Raw genomic sequence first — 20,919 nt, forward strand, 5'->3', positions numbered from 1 at the left:
TACAGGATAAGACATTTGTCTTAGAATCTAGTTAAGCCCCTGCTACCCAGCTTAACAGCAATGTGACCTTGGGTCAGTCACTTACCCTCTGGACAGTTTTATTCACCTATAAAGTGAGAGTGGCCAGGGCAAATGAAATAAAAATCAAAGGAATTTGTAATTTAAAGGATCCTTGAAGATCATTTTGACCAACAGTCTCATCTAGCAGATCAAAAAGTGAAATCCAGGGAAGGAAATTTACTTACCAGAGTCACACAGGACAGAGGGGAGAAAAGCCAGATCAAGACCCCAAGTGTCTTGTTTTCCACTCCAGTGTTTGCTGTGACCTGATAGACAGTCTTTTAATCTGTCTCTCAAAGCCATTGACCTGTGGTTTTCAGAAGTTTTCCAAGTGCCCATAGCATGGACCACATCTGGGTTCTGAGATGCCTTTTCTAGAGAAGAAAGGGGCAAAGGGGACTGCTGCTAGAGATAGCCCTGGTTAAAGATGATCCAGACCACAGGTGGTCTTGGCTGGAAGGGTTCAGGATGGTGAAGGCCCACAAGTAACCTGGTCTGGTCCATAGAGGGTCCTGGCTACAGAAGTGTCAGACTACAGAGGAGCCAGGCTAGAAAGACTTAGGCCAAAAATGACCCCATTCAGAGCTTTCCCAGGCCAGCATGGCCCCCAGACATAGGCCAGGGTCCACGGTGGCATAATCTACAGTGGGTGAGATGTGCATTTCTTTAAGAGGCTCTTTGCACCTGGCTGACCTGACCAGTCTCCTTTTCTCCTTCCGCCCCCTCCTTCTTACAGTGTGCGGTCAGCCCTCGCGCTCGCTGCCAAACCTGGTCAAGCGGATCATTGGGGGCCGCAACGCCGAGCCCGGCCTCTTCCCGTGGCAGGCCCTGATTGTGGTGGAGGACACCTCGAGGGTGCCCAATGACAAGTGGTTTGGGAGCGGGGCCCTGCTCTCCGAGTCCTGGATCCTCACGGCCGCCCACGTGCTGCGCTCCCAGCGCAGAGACAACACAGTGACACCGGTCTCCAAGGAGCACGTCACCGTCCACCTGGGCCTGCACGACGTGCGGGACAAATCCGGGGCTGTCAATAGCTCCGCGGCCCGAGTGGTGCTGCACCCGGACTTCAACATTCAGAGTTACAACCATGACATCGCCCTGGTGCAGCTGCGGGAGCCGGTGCCCCTGGGGCCCCACATCCTCCCCGTCTGCCTGCCGCCGCCCGAGCCCGCAGGCCCGGCACCCCACGTGCTGGGGCTGGTAGCCGGCTGGGGCATCTCCAACCCAAACGTGACGGTGGACGAGATCATCGGCAGCGGCACGCGGACCTTGTCGGACGTCCTGCAGTATGTCAAGCTACCCGTGGTGCCCCACGCCGAGTGCAAGACCAGCTACGAGTCCCGGTCGGGCAACTACAGCGTCACCGAGAACATGTTCTGTGCCGGCTACTATGAAGGCGGCAAGGACACGTGCCTAGGAGACAGCGGTGGCGCCTTTGTCATCCTCGATGACGCCAGCCAGCGCTGGGTGGCCCAAGGCCTGGTGTCCTGGGGAGGCCCTGAAGAATGTGGCAGCAAGCAGGTGTATGGGGTCTACACCAAAGTCTCCAACTACGTGGACTGGGTGTGGGAGCAGATGGGCTCCCGGCAGGGCCTGGGCGAGCTGCAGGTGGAGCGGTGAGTGCCGCACTCCTGCCCGCCAACCGCCCTGCCCAGCCCCAGCAAGACTGCACCACACCCCACTAATGACAACACACTCCACTGTTACTCACAAGACCAAGGCACGGACACGCTGTTCCCACCCTCCCAAGATGGCTCCTGGCTCCCTGAGAGGCAGCAGTGTGTACAGGAAAAGGCCCTACATAGGAAACCTGCATCCCTGGCCCTGGGGCAAGTCCCTTTCCCTCTCTGGGCCTCACTCTCCCGCAGAACGGGGAGGGAGCTAGACTCAGGCCAGTGCCCACACTCCTCTCCTGGAATGCCCAACCCAAGGGCCTCATTCACTCCTAGTTGTTCATCAGATCCAGTGGCCCCACGTTGGTGTAACTGAGCTTGGACCTGACTGTGAGAAAATGTTTCCTTGCCTAGAGCTGAGTCCATATATTTTCCCTACTCTGCCCTCTGGGTCTAGACCCTTTTCTAGCAGAAAAGCCCTCAGATGTGAGGAGACAGGGATGACAACCCACAGGCCTCTCTCTCTAAATATAAGGCCGTGTGGTATTTTCGTCCCTGGGTTTTCTCTCCCCAAAGCTTCTTACAGTCCAAGCCTTATCCCTTCTGTACCCTGTTAAAGGAATCTCAAAGGACAAAGAGAAAGCTGGGAAACTCTGTGATGACCAGGGGGAGGAGAAGAGCAGTGGGAAGCTTTCCAATCCCATTAAATTCGTATCATCAACGCAGAACACTTACTGGGTACATTCACAGCTGACTCTCCAGACAAGCGCGAAAGAGACTCAACCCGATTGCTTGGAGAAAGAGAAGGCTCACACCATGCCGCTGTGCCTCTGGGCAGGGAAATGGAAGAAGGGGGGATTATATGAGTGACCTCCTCCCACCAGACCCCCTTACCCCCACAGCATGCCTGCAGTCTGAGCTCTACAGAGAGCCCACCTCGCATGAATGTTCTGAGGGACCCACTCCTCCAGCTTCCAGGAGCCAAGTCAAGAGAAGCAGGGTCTTGCCCAAGAAAGGCAGTAAGAGGAGACGGAGAGCCCAGAGTCCTGGGTTCAAGCCGCAGCTCTGTCCTCAGACTGGCTTGTAACTTTTGACAAATTGCTTTCCCTCCCTGGGCCTCAGTTTCCCCATTTGTAAAAGGAAAGCGTCGGATCCCCCTCAGGGTCCTTCCAGCTCCAGCGTTCACTGCTTCCAATGCCAGCAACCTCTCCCTGGCTATCCCCAGCCTGACTGTCCTCCTCCCTGGGGTTTGCTCTCCTGGGGACTCCCCAGCAGAGACAGAAGCCTTGAGAAGGATTCCAAGAGAGCAGTTGGGAAGCATCTGCTTTTCCAGTTGGGTCCTGACAGCACACTCCTGTGTCTGTGAGCGGTGCATGTAGAGGATGCTATACTTTGTATATTTATATCACAAGCTTCACTCCTCTGTAAGGTGCCTCTGCGATGTTTCCTCCATCAGGGGACCAAAATGGAAATAAATCCTCTGTGGATGACAAACAGCCTTTGTTTGGGGGTTTGGTTATTGCTGATGTTTGTTTGTTTTGACCTTTTGAAGAAAATCTGACCCTTCATTAAGCCACAATCTCTCTCACCGTGGAAAGGGTACAGTTTTTGTCACCTGGACATTATCCAAGAAAGGGTGACGAGAAATGGAGTTGGTTATGGACACGTGTCCTCTAAAAGGCTACCTCTTTCATCATAGAAGTGCCTGCTATTTAAGTCCTTGAGTTCAAAGTGCCCAGATAAGCATAGGAAGCAAGATCGTGTGCACCCAAGTCTCACGCAGGCAAGGGGAGTTCAATGTCATGAGAGGAGTGGAGATCATAGTATTATGGGAATTTAAGGAGGGGGAGAGGGGGAGGTTCACACAGCTGAAAGGGGTCTGGGTAACTTTTCAAAGAGGTTACAAAGAATACACTTGGGAGATGGGAGGGCAGGGCAGAGGAGACAAAGGTCAGGTAGAAAAGTGTGCCCCGAGTGGATGGGAACAGAGGGTGTAGGGGAGAGTGGACAGTCTTGAATGTCATACTTGTGTTAGTCCTGTAGCCAGTGACTGCCTAATTTGGGGCATATCAGAATCACTTGTGTTTATTAGGAATGCAGGTTCCTAGGTCTCACCCATGGGAGGTTCTGAATCAGTAGGCGGAGTGTGGGCAGCAGGCTGTGGAAAGTGGCGGGGGTGGAGGGAGGTACCGACCTAGAGAGAGTGATAGGGAAGTCACTGTGACTATTCTGGAGAGAGGGGGTGCAAACACCAGGCCAAGGAAGGGCGTGACACGGCAGATGTGGGGCTGGAGTCTGAAAGCATTCAAGTAGAGCTTGGTGCAGAGGCATTGCGTGAAATAGTGCAGACAGGAGATGTGGTGGGACACAAGCTAATATGTTAGTGAGGGCTCCCATGTCATACACTCATAGTTTGTGTTTGGGGTTTGTATCATATTGAAACAGTCATGCTTTTTATACTACTGAGAACTAAAAGAATCCTACATTATACCTTACACTTTATATGCAGCTGGTTTCAGGGATTATCAGTCTTGTGTTCCATCACATCCTCTAGGTTTTTGGATTTATATTGTTGATGTATTGAGACACTGAAGTGTCATGGGGTTGCATGAAGAGCACACTGCGACATTACTCTGCTTCTCCTGGTGATTTTTCTTACCAGTGGCTGATTAAAGATGGTGGCTGAAGAAAAGGGAGGCAACAAGGACACTGTCTGTGCAGGCATTAACAGACATCTGGGGATGCCAGACAAAGGGGAGATGGCTGGTGAAGGATGGCGACCAGGACTTGGTTTTGCTATGTTTGAGGAGTTTATGAGCAATCCAGTTGGAGATGTAGAAAGGAGGAGTCCAGAGGAGAAGGCAGATTAGAGACACTGATTCACCAGGGTCTAAGTGGTGTGATAGCATGGGAAGAAGTGGCATCATCCACTGGAAAGGAAAAGAAAAGACGAGGGGGCTGAGGACTAAAGAAGGGAAACACCAGCATGGATTGCATGGAGAGAAAAAGAAAAACCCCAAGAAAGAGAAAAGGGAAATCAGAAACACAGAAAGAAAAGAGCTTCAGAAGCCAAGGAGAGAAAGTATCAAGAAGAAAAAGGTGATCAACAATGCAAATGAGCCGAGACAGTCCAGAGGACACGTGCAGGCTGGGTGTTCCTAGGCACCGGGACCATCAACTACCATCAAGTCTGGAAGAGGATCCAGGGAACAGACCCATGCTCATGTTTAAGTCCCTAGCCCTTCCTCCCCCTTCCTTTATGCTCCATGTCCCTAATCCTCCTCCCCTTCCTCCTCAATAGCCTCTTCTTTCTTTCCCACTTTTCTCTTCCTCGCTCTCTCCCTACCTCTCCCTCCCATTGTCTCCCTCCTTCTCTCTTTCTCTCTCCAGCTTCTCCTAGGTTTTTTATCTCTTTCCTGAGGCAGCCTCTCTGGAACGTCTTTGCCCAGTTCTCCAGGTTTTGCTTCCTTGAAACCAATCAATACAAACCTCTTCTTCTTGTCTGGCTCTTCAAATGAGTTTGTATTTTCAGACTTTGATTTCTGTTTTGCTCTTTCATGAGTCAAAGCTGTATCTAGCCTCACCTAAAACAACAGATGCTCCAGCTTTAACAGTGGGCAGCTACAAGGTGAGGAGAATTCTTAGAGACGAAGAATACATGAGAGAAAATTTCAGAAAGAGTGTCCTCCTATACATGTAAATATCACCACTGAAGTTCCAGTTATGGGTCTGGAGCCATTCTGTCTCCAAGTATGATTACAAATCTATCAGATTGTCACATGGCCACTTCATGTCCAAGTTTGTGTGAACCATGGTACTTTGTTCTTTTGAGTCCACCTCCGAAGGACAGGGAAGGATGTGGATACTGAGTGTCAATTTTCTTTCCAGAAGCTTGACTATGGAAGAAAGGACAGGGAGAGACTATGGAATGAATGAGAAGCTGAGAAAGCGGAAAATTCAATTTTTAGCATGAAAAGTCTTGATCATGTTTTGAAGACATAAAGAAAGTAGAAATGCAAGATAGAGGAGAAGGGCATGAATCCTCAAAACCAGGTCCCCAAGAGTTTGGAAGTGAGGGGATCCAGAGCCCAGAATCAGTTCTGAAGAGATGTTTAGAGAGGGAGTAGATACAAAGGAGAATGGTTTCTTGTGGCCTTTGTGTTTGTTGAAACTTTTTCTGCAAACTTTCCATAACGTGACGGTTGGCAGGTCTGGGCTTATAGTCTGTAGTCTAGCAACCCCCACTGAGAAGGACCTTCTAGCAAAACTCCCAAGGCAGGCTTTTGTCGGCCTGTCCAGGGTTACATTCCCATCTCTGAGATCACTGTGACCAGAGTGTAAGAGGCTTTCACTAGTCAAGGCATGGTCACATTCCTGCCCCTAGAACCAGAGGGAAGATCATTGCAACTCAGGCTAAAGGGACAAGAAATGGGGGAAGACAGGACCCCAGAGGGAACTTCGGGCGCTATTACTGAAAGGGGCAAGGATGCTGGGAAATAAAAAATAACAGATATTCCTAATAGAGGGAGGTGAGCTAGCAGCTTTTGCAAAGGGCAAGGTGGAGCCCAGAGTGTGACCTGTCCTCCTTCCCTTGGCTGCAGTGTGTGGGATCCCCAAGTTCTCCCGGAATCTGTTGGCCAGGATCATCAATGGACGCCCCACCCAGAAGGGCACCACCCCCTGGATTGCCATGCTGTCACACCTGAATGGGCAGCCCTTCTGTGGGGGCTCCCTTCTAGGTAAGGAGAGGTGGAAGGGGTGGGGGATCCGGGATTAGAGGGTGGGGTAGGGGAAAGGGACCTGACCCTCTTCTTGGAGACTGACAAGGTTTCTTCACTGAGAAGCTTCCACTCCAGCAGCAGGGCCCAGAAGCACAATGTGGTGGAAAGAGCCCTTAGCTGGAGCAGGGAGACACTTGCTCTGCTCCATCTGGCTCCTTCAGGCAACACCTCCTGAGCCCTGGTCACTCTCTGGCACTGAGAAGGGTCAGGGAGTCAGAGCCTTAAACATAGACTACAACACAAAGCACTTACATGCAGCTCAAAGTCAGGGTGTGCCGGTGCCCTGGGCCGAGGGGAGCCAGGAAACCCACCCTAGAGGAGTCAAAGAAGGGAGATTCACAAAGCTTTGAGTGCAATGCTTGGGAATCAAGATGTATCTTAAATGCTACTCCAGGTTTATAATCATGTTCTTAAAAGTCCCCTCCCGAGACAACATGGATTGAAAGAAGGGTTAATCTGGAAGCCAAGAGTCCAGTGAGGTAGCTAGATTGCAGTAGTGAGGAGCGAAGTCATTAGCCTCAGAATAAGAATAGGGGATGAGGGATGGAAACAGGCAGATTCAGGGTCAAAGCCATTGGAAAAGGGAACTGTCAGACTTTTATAATGGACTGAACATGGTTGGGAGTGGCAGCAAAGGAAGGAAAGAAATGATTCATGGCTCTTCCTATCACAGTTCAGCCCAGATGAGCTAAGGTCCATCCCAGCTCTGACATCATAATAAAAATTAATAGCAATCTAGAGTCCCTCTGACCCCATCACAGAGGAGGAAGGCATGGAGGGGTCCGCCTCTGCTTGGGCAGCTCTAGGGTTGCTGGCCTCACCTCACCCTGACCCACCCTCTCCTCCAGGGTGCAGGAGAGGACAGCTCCCTGACAAGAGACCCCTGCGGGGAGGTACAGGCACTGGAGAGGCTGCAGCCTGCTCATCTGGGATGTGTGAAATGTAACCCAGAGGGGCTGATCCTTATATTCCCGCAAACACGAAGACAGGAGCTCTCACTCTATGGAGCCTCTCAAAGGGTCACAGTGAGTGAGCACACGTTAAAGGGGAGCCCAGTGGGGAGCAGGCAGGGGAGAGAACCAAGAATGAGAGGGGTCAGAAGGACAGAGACGGAAATAGAGAAAGAGGGCATGTCAGAGACCTAGAGAGGGGAGCGAAGGGAGATGCAGGGCGAAACGAAAGGAAACAAGTATAAACAGAGAAAGAGAAACTGGTAGGGCAGGAAATGAGAGATAGAGAATCATGAAAGGAGAAAAGCAGGGGAAAGCATCAGAAAATAGCAGAGAGGGGAGGAGCAGACAGGGAGAGTGGCAGAGAGCAAAGACACTGCTGATTCTGTTAGAATGTGTTACATGTAAAAGAGATGGATTAAGTACCCATGGTTTAGGGTTAGATTCCTTTTCGGAAGCTTGGGTGTTTCGGTTCAATGGTGTTCAGGGCTCACTGCGTCTACTGCACATTTGTTCCCACCTCTCTACCCTCAGCCAAGCTACAAGAGCTCTGCAAGATATCCTCAGCCTTGCCCATAGCCCTTCTCACCTAGAGTCTCTCTCCTCCTCCTGTTGTCTAGTTTTGTAGAGGGAAGGAAAGGCAGGAGAAGGCGTAAGAAACAGAGAAGCTGAGGGACAGAGGGAACCTGCCCATTCAGTGCCCACCATGAAGCCTGTGCAGAGGGGTCCTGACTCAGGGACTCCCTATCTGCAGAGCTGGGAGATGAAGCTATGTCTTGGTCTCATCATTGCTCTCCCCAGCCCTGTTCCATGGCAGGCTTCCTAATCTGGGTACCTCATTCCACTTTATCCACTTGGAAAATTAGCCAGGAGCCCCTGGCTGTAGACAGGGATCAAAAATACCACCAGGGGAAAGAGGATGGCCTGTGTAGGGCACTATCCTGAAGCCAGTAGCCAGAGCACATGGCTGCTCCCGAGAGGGCCAGGGACCTGCACAGAAAGGGACCTCTGCCCGCAACTCTGAACTCTGCTTTGATGCCCACACTCCAAAGCCCTGGTACCTTTCTTTCTGTTTGGCTCATCCCAGTAAGTCTCTGGGCTCAGCTATTTATGGGTTTGTCACCTGATTCACCTTAGGGATGAACCAAGCCCTAATCCTATATTAAGCAAAGAGCAGGAATGTGTCCAGCAAGGGAAAAAAGAGCCAAGATACAAGAGATGTGCTAGGCTGATCATCAGGAGACCCACGGTCAGCCCTGGTCCTGCCACCCACCTGCAGAGCTGCCCTAGACGTCCCCGCTCCCCTCGGGCCTCAGAATCCATATCTATAAAATGAGAGGTTTGGGTCAGAGCAGTGGTTCCCAGCCTTCGTGACAGCCGAACTTTGGGGGCACTTTTAAAGTGTGTTTGTACCTGGGCCTCATTCCACGACGTAGATGGTCTGGCTGAAGCTCAGACATTGTTTGGGAAGGATTTCTTTGTTTTTAATTCCCCACATGATTCTATTATAAATGTGTACTCAAGAATCATGTACAACAATACTTTTCAAACTTTAATACGCCTAGAGATTACTTGAAGTTCTTTTTAAGATTCTCAGATTTTACTACTGAGTACAGATTCTGATTCAGTAGACCTGTGTGGGGGCCTGAGAGTCTGCATTTCCAAGAAGCTCCCAGGTGAGGCTGATGCCACTAGTTCAGGGACCACACCTTGAGCAACAAGGCCCAAGGGGCAACGCGTGAGCAAGACTATGGACACCTTGGGCTGTCTGGAGCTTGCCAACCCCATGCATTTAAGGGAGACCTGGAATCATTTTTTAAATGTTCAGTGTTGACCTAGGTTGGGGAAGTAGATGAAATCTCAGGTTCAACTCCGCATCTTCAGATTAAGATCAATGAGTTTCTGACCTGGGGCTGTGAAATGCAAGGGAGAGGGGTACCATGGAGAGGGGTCTGAAAACCCTCAGCTTGAGGTAGTGGGACGCAAGGTGGGGCCACGAGGACAGTGTGTGTTCACAATTCTGTTCTCAGGCTCCAAATGGATTGTGACTGCGGCTCACTGTCTCCATGAAGTGCCGGATTCAGAGGACGTAACTCTTCACGATTTGGACTTGCTCAGCCCCTCTGCCTTCAAAATCATCATGGGTGAGCATGGGCCAAGCTGAATCCTGAATCCAGCTGTGGTTCTGGGGATGGGGTGTATCTACTCACTCAGTCATTAGGGAGGGAGTCTAGGAATGGAAGGACAAGCCAGGACTGGAGTCCAGGGACCTGCCCAAGTTCTGGATCACAGTCTAAGCCCAAGGCAGTGATTCTCGGATGTTAGGACCATGAGCAGATCACTGAAGGTGAGGCCTTAGATTTTATAATAAAGACTCCCATCTGGATAACTTCCAAAGATGTCTCGGGGTTCTATAAATCCGTGGTTTCAAGTGATTCATACACAAACAATCCAAGCTTCCCATCTCCTTTGTAAACTGACTGATGGAGTTCAGGTCACTGCATATTTATGTCCTGACACTATGTCAGATCTAAAGACACAAGTTCCTGCCCAAAAGGACGGATAGTCTAATAAAGGGATAAAATATGAGCACAAAGCCCTCTAATAAAATGCAGGAAGCAGTAAGTTCTGTAGGAGAGAAACAGGAGGAGTTCACAGGGAAGAGATTCCTAACTGAAGCATCTAACTCAAGAATCTCCGAGGTTTCATGGAGGAGGCAACACATTACCCAGGTACAGAAGGGTGATTATGGTTCGGACATATGGTAATGGGCCCTGGAATGAGTATTAACTACAAGGTGATGGCATCAGATCAGATTATGAAGAAAGACAGAGGTTTGAGCCCAGGACAATATGTGGGGAAAGCCAAACGGGGAGGGATGGCTTAAAACAGGTAAGTGAAAGGCACTGTAAGGGTTAAGGCTGGAAGCATGGGCTGTATGGGACAGGGGCTGACAGGGAACAAGCTGTGACTTTATCCTCCAAGCTTCTGCTGCCCTCATGCCTCACATGCCTTCTTCTTGCCCAGGCAAGCTTCGGAGGACCCAGTCAGATGAGAATGAACAGAGTCTCAGTGTCAAACAAGTCTTCTTCCATCCCCTGTATAACCCCAACACATACGAGAATGACGTCGCTCTGCTGGAACTGTCGAGGGGCCCGGTGCTAAATGACTTTGTGATGCCCATCTGTCTACCCCAGGGGCCACCGGAGGAAGGTACGGCACCCACCTGTGATTCCACCTCGGCAGAGCCTCCATGCAGGCTTTTACTCCAGTGCTGGTGAGCCTTCAGTGCCAGCTGAGTCAGCTGACTGTGTCTGCCTGATTCCTCAGCCGCCTTCCCTAAAACAGCTAAGTCAAAACAGGTTTCACGGTGGTACACAAAAGCAGGCAGGCTTGGTCTGTATTTCAAGCATGTATCAGTCAGGGTCCAGATAGGAAAACAGAAACCAGACTAGTTACTGTAACAAAAAGAATTTAATATAGAGTGTTGGAGGGCTGGAGAAGTAAAGCGGGATGCTGAGGTCAGAGAGAGAACACTTGCAGGGAGGAACTACCCCTCCTGGGACTGGAGGAACAAAGGGAAGAGGTTGGAGTTACAGAACCTGGAAGCTTAGACAGAGGCTCCGTGAAGTAGGAACTCAGACTCTGCAGAAGAGGCCCTGTGCTGATGGTGCGGGGGAAGCAGCCGCCACTGGTAGGGTGAGGAACCATCTCTAGGGTGACGCCATCCGGAATAGCAAGGCTTCCTGGAAGTGTCCCCTGCTTTCAGGAATGTTCCTGACAAAATGGATCTGCCAATCTAGAGTCTCATTCACAGCATCACAAAGCAGAGTATAAAAGGGCACTTCTGGAGCTGAGAGACAGTAACTTAGTCGCTAGCACAGGCTCAGCTCTCCATGCTGCCGTCTCCTAGCTGGACAACCTTGAAGAAGCTGCCCAGCTTCAAGCCCCTTCCCTTTACACTAGGAATAATACCCCATGGGTGGTTGTGATGTTTAAGTGAAATAATAATCAAACATATTCAGCACAGAGTGAGAGTCCAACTCGGGGAAGTCGGTTTTTGTTTCATCCTGTTCTAAATTCACAGCTAACCTTCTTTAGTTCAACAAAGTTATTTTTTTTTTTAATGGCTGGATGGAATATTAGAAGTATTGAGGGGAAGTGAGCCCACAGGAAAGGCCCAGGTATGGATCTGATGTATCAGATACCATGTGCCTGCCATGTAGCACTTGATTTACATTAATTAATTTATGTGCTACTTATAAAAGCCTTGTGAAGTAGTATTGTAGTCCCATTTTCCAGGTGAGAAAACTGAGGCTTGGCAAAGGGAAGTGCTTTACCTAAGGTTCAGCTTGTAGGAAGTAGATCTGAGGCTGGAATTCAGATCTTCCAACTTAAGGCCCAGAGCTGTTTTCAGTATCCAGGCTCTTTTCAAATGATGAAACAAGTAAGTGCTCTATCAGTGCCCAGCCCATTTTCACATTGCCTCAAGATTTGCCAGCCTTACAGACTTCTAGAACATCAGAGCTGGGAGGGGTTTTAGAGGTACCGAGTCCGACCTCTTCGTTTTATGGATGAGAAAACTAAGGCTCAGAAGGGGAGGGAGCACATCCTGTGGTGGGCTAGGCTGGACTTTGTATTTATCCAGTTATTGATTGAGCATCTACTCTGTGTCAGCCCTGCTGTAGGCATAAGGACACAGCCGTGAATAAGGCAGATGAGCTTACTGCCCTCACGGAGCTGAGGTTCCAAGCTAGTTGGGAGTGGGAGAGAACAGACAACTAAACCCATAAACCAGCTAACATCTCACAGAGACAAATGCCCAAACTGCTGTCTCAGGGAAGCTCCAGCCCAAGTCTTCCTCCCCACCGTGCTGGCATTTTCTCAGGGGGAAAACTCAGTGCTTCTTCCACATGCAGGGGATGAGGGGGCTGCAAAGTGCCACCCTCCAAAGGCCCGCAGACAGCCTCTCCACTCTCACTGTGTCTTCTCTCCCCCAGGGGCCGTGGTCATCGTCAGTGGTTGGGGGAAGCAGTTCTTGCAAAGGTTCCCAGAGACCCTGATGGAGGTGAAGTTCAATATATACCCTTCAGAGGGTGACACTTGTGCCCCACATTGGACGTTTCTGAGCCCCAGTGTCTCTCAGGGGTTTGGAGGTTTGGACTGGGGATGAGTGAGACAGGTATGAAGGGACCGGACTCACCTTCAAAGCTAAGTGAGACTGAATCCCAACTAGTTTGATCTGTTTGTTCTACATGTAATAAGACTCTAGTCTGTAAACATTGTTCAGTGCTTCTGTAGCTTATTAAAAGCTCAATTTATGGAAATTCTTCCAGAAAAACAGCAGGCTTGGACACCCTACAAGGTGATCCATCTGTATACATCAGGAAGACTCACATAGTCGTAACCAAGAATGGGTCAAGGGATGGGCCCTGAGAGCCACAGTCCTTGCAGCAATGAACTTGACTGCGGCATTTGGGAGTTTACATTTCTCGTCATTTCAGAAAAGAACACTGAACCAGGAGTAAGGAGCCACACTTCCAGGTCCCAGCCCCTAGTAACCTACTGGGTGATCTTAAGTCATGTTGCCTCTAGACTGCAGAGTAGTTTCTCAAGGTGCAAAGTCACCAGCAACACTAGATGTCCTCCAAGAGCTGTCTGGCTTGGACATTACCAGGTTCTATGAGAGCCACGGCTAGTTTCTAAACCGTTCAATGTACATTATTTTAACACACTTTAAATTTGGAGTTTGCAACAGCCATTTACCCCTTCAATCATTCACTCTGAGTGTTTATTCAGTGCCTCTTCCCAGGGGGCACTAGTGGTAAAGAGCTCACCTGCCAGTGCAGGAGACATAACAGACGTGGGCTTGATCCCTGGGTTGAGATGATCCCCTGAAGAAGGAAATGGAAACCCTGGAGAATTCCATGGACAGAAGAGCCTGGCGGGCTGCAGTCCATGGGGTCGCAGAGTCAGACACGGCTGATGTATTAACGACTTTGTATTGTATTAACTACTAAATATGCAGGGGGATAAGAGGACAGATCTGGCCCCTTGTCTTCTTGGCTTATAGGGACAGACAGAAAGTATTCATCAATGTGATCATCAGAATGAGGAAGGGGTGCAGCATGCTTCAGAATGTATAACCAGGACTCTGACTTTGTCTTGGGAGTGCAGAAAGGCAGAGGAAGTGCAATTAAGCCATGTATGAGTGGTGGGTAGAGGTTAGTCAGACACTCGATGGTTTGCTGAGGACGGGTGCTTATACCACCCTGCCTGGCTTCCCCTCCCCCACCTCTCTGGGAAGGCCATGCGCCAAAGGGACGTGGATACCTCTGGTACCCTCCCAGCAGGGCCGACAGGACTTGTGCTTTGTGGGAGATGTGGCTCCTTCAGTTCTTGGTTTGGCTGAATGAGACTCATGTGATTCCTCTTTTATTTTAGACACCCACTCCAACAGTTACCCCCAAGCTGAATCAAGGGCGCTAATAAATGCAACGCCTTACCTTTATGTATCGATGTATCACCTCAATTCAAAATAACATTTCCTGAGTAGCGGCCATGTTCCGAGCTATATAAGATAGAAACGTGCAACACTGAGTGTATGGAGACTCAAACCATGGCGAGGGAGAACACACGTGAAGCTTGCTGCAAGGTGAGCCTCACGAACCTCTATGCAAGTGTGTGTGTGCCCATCTGACTTTTTGCAATCCCCACGGACTCCACTGTCCATGGAATTTTCTAGGCAAGAACACTGGAGTTGGTTGCCATTTCCTACTCCAGAGAATCTTCCCAACCCAGAGATTGAAACTGCGTCTCTTGAGCCTCCTGCGTTGGCAGACAGATTCCTCACTACCGCGCTGCCTGGGACGCCTATACCACCTACTGCATATACAGTGTTTGTAGTTTACAGAGCGTCTGCTTGTCCAGCTCCTCTTTTCATAACAACTCCATGTAATTAGTATGTCAAATATTATGATTCCCATTTTTCAGATGAGGAAACAGAGTCTCAGAAACCTGAAAAAACAGTGAAGGCTACATGTCCCACATCCCACAACCAGTAATGTTAAGGGTGGGGAAAAGAAGACTGCCCATAGGTTTTGCATATGCCGATGTGTTTGAAATAATGCGTATGCTAAGCAGTATTATCTCCATTTGACAGATGAGAAAACTGAGGCCCAGAGGGGGCAAATGGCATGTGCAAGGTCACACAGCAAGTTCATGACTAAGACTGTACCAGGACACAGACCTCCTGGTTCTGCATTCAGCACCTGTACCAGAGGGCAGTTTCTGAGGCGAGGCCTAAGGCAGACCCAGGCTCCTCCAGGAAGGAGACAGAGAGGGGGATGGGGTGTCAGAAGAGCGGGGCTCAGCCAGGGTTGGGGACTGACAACGGTCTTGTGTTCCAGATCGAAATCCCAATTGTTGACTACCACATCTGTCGGGAGGCCTATGCTCCACTGAAGAAAAAGGTCACCAGAGACATGATCTGTGCTGGGGAGAAGGAAGGTGAGTCAAGACGCCTGCCTACAGCAGGGCGCCACCAGCCAGGGAGGGGCACCAAGCCCAGCAAAGGGCGCCCTGCAGACCTTGGAGCTGGCAGGTTGAACAGGAAGGGGAGGAACGAGGCAGGGGACGGGGAGGAAGATCAGGAGAGGAAAGACTCCACTGGAGAAGTTACATCAGAGAAAAGTGTGCTACGTAAGGGATTTCCATACTTCCTTTCTCCCAGCCCAGGTTTCCCCCTGTGTAACCAAGAGTCCTGAACCTACACTTTCTAAAATCCCGGAGGTAGGAGGAGGCCCGACATCCCTGAGCCCAGGTTTTGAGTCCAACGGTCTGCTGCGCCCCCTGGTGTCAAATTCTCTGAACTACACGTCAGTTGTAGGGAGAGGGAGGGGCCTCTGGATTTGGGTCTCGGGAAGGGGACACTTAACCCGCTTCACTTCTTCCTCTAGGGGGCAGGGATGCCTGTGCGGGTGACTCTGGAGGGCCCATGGTGACGCTGGATACAAAGAGAGGCCAGTGGTACCTGGTGGGCACAGTATCCTGGGGCGTGGACTGCGGAAAGAAGGACCGCTACGGAGTGTATTCGTACATCTTCTACAACAAGGAGTGGATCCGGAGGGTCACCGGCATGAGCGACTGAGTTCAGTTCCTCACCCTCTGCCTCACCTGCCCATGGTCAGTCAGCAGCAGAGGATAATTATCTGATGCCAGACGTCCCTGACCCTACACACACCTCATTCAGCCCACCTATTACTGACCAATTAAGGGGGCATCTCAGCCATCTTCTCACTCTCCTTAAAGAAGCAGAGTAGCAGAGTGATCAGAACCCAGGTTGTATCACCTACTAGCTTTGCAACACTGGACAGGTGACTTCACCTCTTTGAGCCTCAGTTTCTTCATCCCAGTGATGGAAATGGCCTTCCTTACCTCCTCAGAAAAGTATAATGAAGATCAAATTTATTTTCTAGCACTTAGCACAGTGCAGGTATAAACTAAGTGCTCAATACATGTGACTTAGTGGAAGGCCAGTGTGTTCAGGCACACTGCGTTTCCTTACAAATCCTGGCTGGGCCTTAGGGTTGATCAAGTGTGTACCTGTCCCCTCAACCTTGACCATCGCCTTCGCCTGCCCCCAAACGCTCTATGCTTCTTTGCTGCCACGCATTCCCCAACCCCAGTTCGCACCCCTCTCCATGGAAAGGTAAAAGAGACAATCTGAGTCTCTCATCAGGTCCCATAGCGATGCACTTATGACTGAGCTGGATACTGAACTGTGAGAGTGCCTGAGAGAAGCAGAGACAGGGAGAGGGGAGACTGGGAACCAGCTCTGCCCCAGCTCCCTGTGACTCTATGCAAGTCCCTTCCCCTCATCCCAACAAAGACCCTCCCAGCTCTGACAGTCAACGATCCAACAAAGCCATTTCTCCTTGATGAGATGAGTTAAAGCCAAAATTACCAAAAGGTCAAAAAGGCCCAGTAGAGCTTTGAAGTGAAAGTGTTAGTCACTCAGTCATGTCCAACTTGTCGTGACCCCGTGGGCTGTAGCCACCAGGCTTCTCTGTCTATAGGATGTTCCAGACAAGCATACAGGAGTGGGTAGCCATTCCCCTCTCCAGGGGATCTTCCTGACCCAGGAACTGAACCCGGGTCTCTTGCATTGCAGGTGGATTCTTTACCACTTGAGCCACCAGAACCCAGTAGAGCTTTGATGCAGACCAAATCTTGCTGCTGCTGCAACACCCACCCCGTGCACCACACCCTGGCTCCCCAGGAGGTAGCGCAGGCAGAGTGCAAGCCTAGGGGCCTGTTCTTATTCCTAAGCAGAGCCTCTGCTCTAGGTGCCCACCTCCTTTTCTTCCCGGGAAACTGGCATGAGGTAGGCCCTGGGAGGCCAGACTCAGGCCCCTGTACTCTCCCTCCCTGTGTCCAGAGCTGACCCCAAGCACCGTTCCCCTGGTTCCTCACCCCTGTTCCTCAGCCAGAACACCCCAGCCCTGCAGGGTCATAAAATCTTCCCAAGCAGAATGCCTCTTCCCTTCAGGAGCCACCTTCTCTCTCAGGAAGATTCCAGGGTCCTCCTCCCCTCCAGAACTCTGAGATGTGAGCCCTTCAAGGGATCAGAAGCTCCAAGTCCTGTCTTCTGTTCTGTCTTCAATTCTGTTCCAAAGTTGGTCTTCATGGGAGATTTCAGTTCTTGACCTACACTGCAGCTGCCGGAGTCATTCAAGGCCTCTTGCTGAAAGAAGATACTGAGGAATGAGAACCTATGAACACTAAGCCCTAGGCTGCCCACTCAGGGACAGCAACCTGCAGCCTGTTTTGGATTCTCTGAGCAGGTCGTTCTACCTCTCTGTGCCCTGCTGTTTGCTCTGTGCACAGAAGGCGGCCTTCATACTCAGTCCCACCAGACATTTGTCAAGGAAACTGGAGCTCTATTTTAGACACCAAAGAAGAATCACAATGCAAAGTTTTGGAACAACCCTAAAGCGTTCCAAACATCAGGCCTGCTCATTCCACAGCACTGCCTGAGCGCCCCCCTGCGCCAGGCTGTCACGACTGCTATGGGCACCACCACGATGAAGGGAACATGATTCACACTTTCCAGGAGCTCCTGCACGAAGAACTGACACCTACACAAGTATCCACCATGACAGAATGAACCCTACTGTGTGCTATGTGTCAGAACAGCACAGATGTGAAAGAAAGGCCATTCCTGTATGCAGGCCTTGGAGGAGGGGACATCAGGAAAGCATCTCAGAGGAGACAGTGTTGGAGCTGCACCTTGAAGAAGGTGGGCATTCCTACAGGTAAGACAAAAGGAGGCCTTCTAGACACAACAACAAGAGCACATGTCCATTCTTCTCTCATAAAAATGACATGTCCAGCAGACCAGTGCTCGGACTCTGGAATCAGAGTCAGTATCTAGAAGAACTTTTCTCCTTACATCCAGGCAGTTCTGGGACTTGAAGCAGCCTCAAGATTTGTGTACGAATGCCAGTTTCTGGCTGGACCAGTTTATCTTGTTTATTCCAATTGCAACTGCATCCTTATCTAAGGGATATCTAGATTATTGCTGCTGGACTTTACCTTACCCTTGATCTATGACCATTTACTAGATATACCAGCCCCTGCACTGCTGCTAAGGTCCAAGAAACCCAAACGTCTCACAGGGTTATAGAAGCAGAGGGTTGGAGGGTCTGTTAGGACCATGCTGTCTAACTCTATGACCTCATTCTTGAGCACATCTAAACATGTGACACTAGCTACCTCCAAATATAGCCAATTTCAACTTCAAAATGACTGTCCCTTAAAGGGGTCTCTCTTCTATGCAACCACAATTCACCTCCCAGAGAATAGTTAGTATATCTAAAGCTATGATTCTGTGCCACGGAATGTTGTTATCAGCAATAGTGATCATGCCCAGTTTCTTTAGAAACAGGAACTGTCGGTCTACAACATGTGTAGCTGTAACTGCACATTTGTTCCAATAAACATCTGTATTGAGGCAAAGCATCCTATTTGGCTTGTACGTTTTTCATGGACTGGTGGTTCTGGTGAGTTGCATTGTCGTGTATCAACAGTTCTCTGTATCCAATTAGGATCCCTGTACCATGAAGAGAGAGAGAGAGAGATTATGATGGGAAAATCAAATCATTGACACCAAAGCACATCTTAGGCTTCTCAGGTCAGTTCTGATGAAATCCCTTGTTGTTTTGTTCCTATAAGTTATCAAAATATTCCGGGAAGACACTCTTTCAATATCCAAGTTACATTTCTTGATTCATCCACATCTAGAGTAGAAAAAACTTTTTTTTTTTTTTTTGGATCTTGTGTTCAATTGTTTGGTTCAGAGACTATGGCACCAGGTTGATGAGTAGCCTATTCTGAATTGGAGTACGTACTTTCCTTCTGCCATGAATTAAACTCATTACCAGGTGACAGAATCAAAGAATCAGCACCACCAAGAAGTCCTTCAAGTAAAAGTAAGGAAGAATCAGGGAAGGAAAATCTGTACCCCTCTTGCAGCAGAAACTGTAGCCAATCTGGGTCTAGAGTGAGTCTTGAAATCAAAAGACTTAGATTGTAATCCAAGCATTGGTTGACTTCCTTATTCACTTAATTTACCCATCTACAAACTGGCAGAAAAATCTTTGCCCTACCCTTGTCTGAGGGTTGTGAGATCAGATGAATTAACATACAGGGAAAAAAAATTGGAAACTAAATTAGATCAATATAAATAGTTCTATGGGAGATAATAACACTTTGGAGTATTTTGCAAGCTTGGGTCTTCGACTCAGGTCACACACCCGGTGGGAAGCAGAGGTGAGGCAGACACCCTCCTGCTCTGGCCCTAGATCCAGAACTGCTCTGACTCAGCAGCAGCACCATCACTAAGACATTCTGCTTTAGTGCTTTCCTGGAAAGAACCATGTTTGTTTACTTTGCAAACTGAAGAAGAAAGCATCCCAGCCCCGGACCACAGTATGTGAAAAAGCAGGGAGATGAAAGGGTAGTGAACGTTCGGGGAAAACTGAGCGGCCCATTGTCCCTGGAGAGCCAGAGAAATCAGGAGAAAAAAGAACACCTTCAGGCAGTCCTGACTGGAATGCTCAGTGTGGTTTTGGGAATCTGAGGATTTTAGACCAAGGAGAGACATGATCGGCTATATCTTTCAAAATCAAGCTTTACTGCAAAGAGTAAACTGAGGGAGAAGAGGCTAAAGATAGAGACTCAATATGGCTTCCGAACAACAGGCGAGGGACCCCCTGATCCTGAACAAGGGCAGGCCGAGAAGAGGGAGGAGAGGAACCTGCTTCCAGGGGCCCTGAGGAGCCTCTTTAGAGAGGTTCAAACTTCTGTTCACGTTTGAGAGTGAATAAGCAGAGAGCACAGAGGGGAAAGAGCAGAGGCCAAAACCCAAAGGCAGTCATTGTTTCAGGTCCCTGGACTTTCTGTGACCCTCCAGCATCAGTGCGGTCTCCAGAAAGAAAGCCAGGGCGTTCTCTGAACTTGAGAGAGAGAGACAAACAGGGCCTTTGTGACCCCCTCCTGTGTCTGGTATGTGCTGACCTTTTTTCAAGAAGATAAGGAAAATGTTTCCTGTATGCAAAAACACAGGCTCAGTTCTCAGCAATGAGCCTCTGATCACAGGAAAAAGAGCCAGGACCCTGCCGATATTTAGGCAAAGGCTCCACAGGAGGCCCCTGTGAGGAAGGGGAGTTAGGACAAAACAGTGTTATGACAAGGGGAAGATGTGTCAAGCTGGGCCTGTGCCCAGGACGAGCGTGCAGAATGATGAACAGATTAGTGTGGGTGGGAACAGAGCTCTTCCTCTAATATCCTCCAGTCCCAGGGGAAGACTCTGCAAAGTAAAATGCCAATGGGCCAGCACCAAACAGAACAAGCCCCAGGGATACAAAAGGCACAGCATAGATGCAGTGCAGGCCTGGGGTCTCAGAAATGCTGACCTACTGTGCGGAGTCTCACCTCCCCCTGAACTGTTCATCCTATGCCACTATTCCGTCTTGCCCATCTTCTGGGATTATCTGGCTTATTTAACCCAGGCCCACTAAACACTCACATGTGGCCCAGACCTGTTGACAGGATCCCAGACAATGGAATCTTTCCAACAACAACTCCCTTTGGTCTGAGTTTGTATGTCCAAGGCCCAAATCCATGTTGGCAATCTAGGCCTCCCATTATGTCTTTTTATTTCAGTGCATTTCAACATTATGAAATGCTTTTAAAAAAAAAGAAAAAAACAGAGACACAAATCCACGTCCAGCTCAAACCTGCTGAAACAACACACCCCACGCAGAGGACGTGGGCAGGATTCCAATCCAAGGAGTAAGCTGGTGCCATTGGGAGAGAAGGCACTTTAGACTCATGGAAAGAGCCCTGGACCCTGACCCTGAAGACTCGGACTCCAGAGCCAGCTCTGCCACCTGTTAGTTCCGAAAACTCAAGTGGTTCACGCTCTCTGTTCAGTTTCCACAGTCCCCGAGG

General features: G+C 49.7%; 1 protein-coding gene across 8 annotated transcripts in view; it reads left to right on the forward strand.

Annotated features, from left to right (window-relative positions):
* The window catches only part of MASP1 (MBL associated serine protease 1), a 67,007-nt gene extending 48,581 nt beyond the window's left edge, over positions 1-18,426 (forward strand). For 2 of the 8 annotated variants that reach the window (XM_069558245.1, XM_069558216.1), the window contains 7 exons: positions 6,275-6,412; positions 9,435-9,548; positions 10,432-10,617; positions 12,405-12,472; positions 14,814-14,913; positions 15,363-15,588; positions 16,974-18,426. In XM_069558245.1, the coding sequence (XP_069414346.1) occupies positions 6,275-6,412; positions 9,435-9,548; positions 10,432-10,617; positions 12,405-12,472; positions 14,814-14,913; positions 15,363-15,553 (797 nt within the window). In that variant the 3' untranslated portion in view covers positions 15,554-15,588; positions 16,974-18,426. Of the gene's footprint in view, positions 1-796; positions 3,170-6,274; positions 6,413-9,434; positions 9,549-10,431; positions 10,618-12,404; positions 12,473-14,813; positions 14,914-15,362 lie in introns of those variants that run through there. The other 6 variants (XM_069558184.1, XM_069558236.1, XM_069558199.1 and 3 more) reach the window with 5 other exon arrangements.
* The last annotated feature ends 2,493 nt before the right edge of the window (positions 18,427-20,919 follow it).

This window comes from Ovis canadensis, chromosome 1 (assembly GCF_042477335.2).
Source record: "Ovis canadensis isolate MfBH-ARS-UI-01 breed Bighorn chromosome 1, ARS-UI_OviCan_v2, whole genome shotgun sequence".
In the NCBI taxonomy this organism is placed as follows: Eukaryota; Metazoa; Chordata; class Mammalia; order Artiodactyla; family Bovidae; genus Ovis; species Ovis canadensis.